The sequence below is a fragment of the Diaphorina citri genome, unplaced genomic scaffold, assembly GCF_000475195.1.
Source record: "Diaphorina citri unplaced genomic scaffold, Diaci psyllid genome assembly version 1.1 scaffold3327, whole genome shotgun sequence".
NCBI classification, from domain to species: Eukaryota; Metazoa; Arthropoda; class Insecta; order Hemiptera; family Psyllidae; genus Diaphorina; species Diaphorina citri.
In genome coordinates this window covers 6,509-11,187 of record NW_007380736.1, presented here as the reverse complement: position 1 = coordinate 11,187, position 4,679 = coordinate 6,509, and the positions used below count along the sequence as shown (strand labels likewise).

The 4,679-nt window shown below is 34.8% G+C and overlaps 1 protein-coding gene across 1 annotated transcript in view; it reads left to right on the top strand.

Moving 5' to 3' along the window:
* LOC103520213 overlaps positions 1–4,679 on the top strand; it is a 12,911-nt gene that overhangs the window by 4,404 nt on the left and 3,828 nt on the right. The window contains exons 8-10 of the mRNA XM_026831424.1: positions 50–102; positions 1,781–1,873; positions 2,240–2,348. Of these exons, the coding sequence (XP_026687225.1) occupies positions 50–102; positions 1,781–1,873; positions 2,240–2,348 (255 nt within the window). The remainder of the gene's footprint in view (positions 1–49; positions 103–1,780; positions 1,874–2,239; positions 2,349–4,679) is intronic.

Below are 4,679 nucleotides of genomic sequence, written 5' to 3'. Positions count from 1 at the left end.
CATTCATATAGTTGTCGTTCTATAATGTATACAAGTTACATGTCAATAGGTTGTCCGTCCTATAATTTGAATGTAACGTTCTGCCGAGATAGTTATGGATATGTAAGACCGCCTCACGTGACCCGTCGAAACAGACCCAACTTATATAGTTTGATAGTTGAAGGGTTAATTTTAGGTGAATGATAATATAACTAGCAAAAAGACAACATGTCCCTCTTGGTTTCATTAAAACCGAAAGCATTCCGGACACTAAAAAGTACACCCCCCTCCCCCCGTGTAGGATAATTGGCAAGAAACTTCATGAGCAATCATTATTATTATTTTTATAACAAATATTCTACCATTTTTGACACTACCTCTATCATTAGGGAAGAAAGTCTATTTAAAAATAGTACATTGTATTATCGAAGACTGGTCTGGTCCACTTAGAGTCTGGTACGTAATGACTAATTGTGTATTTTCGCTCAGGTGTGGGAAACCAAAAGATGTACTGGTTTAAAACGAGGAAGAGTGGTCTTGTTCTTGTTGATTGCGAGAAAAATCGAAAGATTTTCGTGACTGATAGGATGTAAAACCCACTAGATAAGTTCACGTTACCTGCAAGGCCAATTATGTAATGGTTAACCTTTATTCTGATTAAAAAAAAAATAATAATAAATAAAAAATATCCACTGGGTATTGTCTTCGTATGTATTTTATGTTGGAAAATTGGTGCATTTGGCACATCCACTAAAAATTCCCTATCCGTTTTTACCTGTCAGCCTTTATTAATAATAGACTCTTGAGTGGAAGGCAACCACTAGGCGAGGTTAACGCCTTAGGCATTCTCTACCACCTAACCCTTAGAGCTCCATTATTATGTGGTCAAATTCTCAAATAAATGAGGATAAAATTCCATACCTCGGCTGGGATCGAACCCACGCCCTCCTGTTTACCAGGCGAGCGTCTTGACCACTACGCTACCGAGGCAGGTTTAGTGACGGGGGCTTTACTCTTCATTCGGCGACAAGCTACTGGTCTACTCACAATAACCTCACCTAGCCTGAGTGGGGCCGGGAAAATCCAGCAGCACACGATTGTCCAGACTCCAGAAGGTACCAAACACGTTCAGCGTTGCTTAACTTAAATGTTCTATTGGTAACTGGTGTGTGTATTCAACGTGCTATCGCAGCTGTCTAACCAAATCAAATTTGAGCTCTTTTTTTTGTAAGATGTTAGGTACCCAAGGGTTGTTATAAAAGTTGTTAACTTCAATGTTCTATTGGTAACTGGTGTGTGTATTCAACGTGCTATCGCAGCTGTCTAACCAAATCAAATTTGAGCTCTTTTTTTGTAAGATGTTAGGTACCTAAGGGTTGTTATAAAAGTTGTTTATTTTGTTTTTATTAATAAATTACTGTCGTTTCGTTTTATTGTAGGGGGTTGTTTCTCTCCCCTCTGTGGCTTTCACATTTGACACAGGTCACAATGTCATAAGGACAAAAGGTATACAAATGGGGGTATTGGTGTTGGTTTCAAGTTGGGTAAAATAAAATTTACATTATTTTATGTGTACCTACCTTTTTAGCTGAATTCCGTTTATTTTATTACATTCGAACTTCATCCTAAACAGCAGAAAAGGTTCGTTCTCGGAACGCCTTGCTTTCTCCTAGCCTCTCTTTCTTCTCTTCGATTTCGTGACATTAAGACCTCAGTAGTGACAATTCCCTCTATGAAACCTCTTGAAATAAAATGTAAGTGCAGGTAAATAAGGACTATTATTACATATATTTGGTTTCAGATCAAGGGTCATGGTGATGATGTAAACACGGTGTGTTTTGCCGACGAGTCTTCCAATATTTTGTACAGTGGAGGGGATGATGGTCTATGTAAGGTAAGTCTTGAGGAATTTGAATAGAATAGAATAGTTTTTATTGTAAATAAAACCAAAAGGTATCTTACAAAGTCAATTCAACTTAATTCTAAATTAAACATTAAATTACAACTACTTAGGTATAATGGAATAAAATAGAAATAATTCTATACTCATTCTACCTAACTACCTACAAAAGTTACACATTTAATACTTAGTTACACATTTAAATTGAAAAGATATTGTGAGGGTCCCCAGAGTTGAATTCATTTATTTATTTAGACCCTTTATTGGTTATAATTCATTGTACACAAATACAAGATATTACAAACAAAGGGCGAAATTATTGTCTGGGGCAATCTCTACCATTCCACCCTGAATTCATAGTCATTAGAGAATGCTCAAGTTGACAACTTTGCAGTGGTAAATTTTGTCACAACCCTTCAGAGTTTGATCCTTGGTCAAACAAATTACCTTGTAGCGAGGTTGGAGGCAGGTGAAACAGCTATTGTCGACACATTTGTGCAGAAATGTATTCTGAGACATGATGATAATCTGTGAGGCAACTAAGGTATGTGGGCTCTTTTCCACAGAACAATGAGATCTGTTAACAAACAAGAATAGTAAGTACCTACTTTATAAAAAACAGATCAACAATGAATCTTAAATAGTTTTAGATAGTAAAGGTCCACCTCTTTGTAGTAATTAAAAAATAGGTACAATAAATTTTCAAGCTGTACTTAGTCATAAGAAAGCTTCATATTTAATACTTACTTATAGTGAACTCTAGGCCTCACTAAAAAGAAGGCCCTATCAGGCTTGAAATTTTTATGATCAGATTTCGTTTATGTGTTGAACATTTTTGTGACATTCAATTGAGGTTGGACAAACCGCTCAAAAGGAAAAACAATTTTATTGTTAACAATTTTATTGTTTTTCACTTACTAACTTACTTGGACCAATGAACAGGTATTTTTCACCAAACAATAGTGAGGTCTACGTTTTAACTCGACAGTTTTGCATTTGGTTTAGAATGTTTAGATGTTTGAATGTTCCACTGTAACTGGCGATGGCAATTTGATGAAATTTGGCACAGAAAATTCAAAGAATGGTACACATTACATTGTTACATAGTTTTAGATAGTAAAGGTCCACCTCTTTGTAGTAATTAAAAAATAGGTACAATAAATTTTCAAGCTGTACTTAGTCATAAGAAAGCCTCATATTTAATACTTACTTATAAAACAGCGAACTCTAGACCTCACTAAAAAGAAGGCCCTATCAGGCTTGAAATTTTTATGATCAGATTTCGTTTATGTGTTGAACATTTTTGTGACATTCAATTGAGGTCGGACAAACCGCTCAAAACGAAAAACAATTGTTTCCTAGGTTCCCTTATAATTTTAGTTTTAGATAGTAAAGGTCCACCTCTTTGTAGTAATTAAAAAATAAGTACAATAAATTTTCAAGCTGTACTTAGTCATAAGAAAGCTTCATATTTAATACTTACTTATAAAACAGTGAACTCTAGGCCGACAGTTTTGAATTTGGTTTAGATTGTTTAGATGTTTGAATGTTCCACTGTAACTCGCGATGGCATTTTGATGAAATTTGGCACAGAAAATTCAAAGAATGGTACACATTACATTGTTACACATTGTTTACACATTTCTTGTGACTGGAATTTTAACTGTGTTAAGCATAAATGCTCTCACCAAACAATAGTGAGGTCTACGTTTTAACTCGACAGTTTTGCATTTGGTTTAGATTGTTTAGATGTTTGAATGTTCCACTGTAACCACTGATGGCATTTTGATGAAATTTGGCACAGAAAATTCAAAGAATGGTACACATCACATTGTTACACATTGTTTACACATTTGTTGTGACTGGAATTTTAATTGTGTTAAGCATAAATGCTCGTCACAAATGTGGTTCCCCGCTTAAGGCACTACGCTAAATTTTATGGCTTGACTTGGACTTGAACCATCAACCTCCAGATCCGAAGTTTTGCTAAGCATACACATTGGAAATACTAGACTTGACTGGAGTACCTTGAAATGATGATTAGTATGTATCAAGCATGTTTTAAGTACATACAAGTGTAAGTATGTGCTTGGACTTATTAGCTATTATCTTAGTTGGCTAGAAGGAAATCATGTAATAGGTATGTTTGGCAGCAGAACTAGCTATGACTAGTGGTTCTGGCTTTTCAAAAATGAAAGCACCCTTTTACATTTTTTTTTCTTTTTTTTATGAATCTACTTTGACACTACCTGGTTTCTTACCTTCTTTCCAAAAAAAAAAAAAAAAAAAAAAAAAAACAAACAAACAAACAAATTACCTTGTAGCGAGGTTGGAGGCAGGTGAAACAGCTATTGTCGACACATTTGTGCAGGAATGTATTCTGAGACATGATGACAATCTGTGAGGCAACTGAGGTATGTGGATTGTGGGCTATTTTCCACAGATCAATGAGATCTGTTAACCAACAAGAATAGTAAGTACCTACTTTATAAAAAACAGATCAACAATGAATCTTAAGCTTCCTTCACTATTAAAGAAGGTAGAGGTATAACAAAATTACCATAAGCATACTTTGAGGTGGGCCTGTTATTAAGAAGGGTTTTATTTTTTATTTTTATTACTACCTAATACTTGGAATCAGTGGCTGGCTGGGTTTTTTATGGCATTTTTTCATCCGCAGGTGGTCCACGAACAACAACAAAAAAAAAAAAAATGATGTCTCGCATGTTAAAATCAACCTAACATTTCAATATTAATTGAAGCCATATGTGGGAAACTTTTTTTTTTTTTTTTTTTTTTT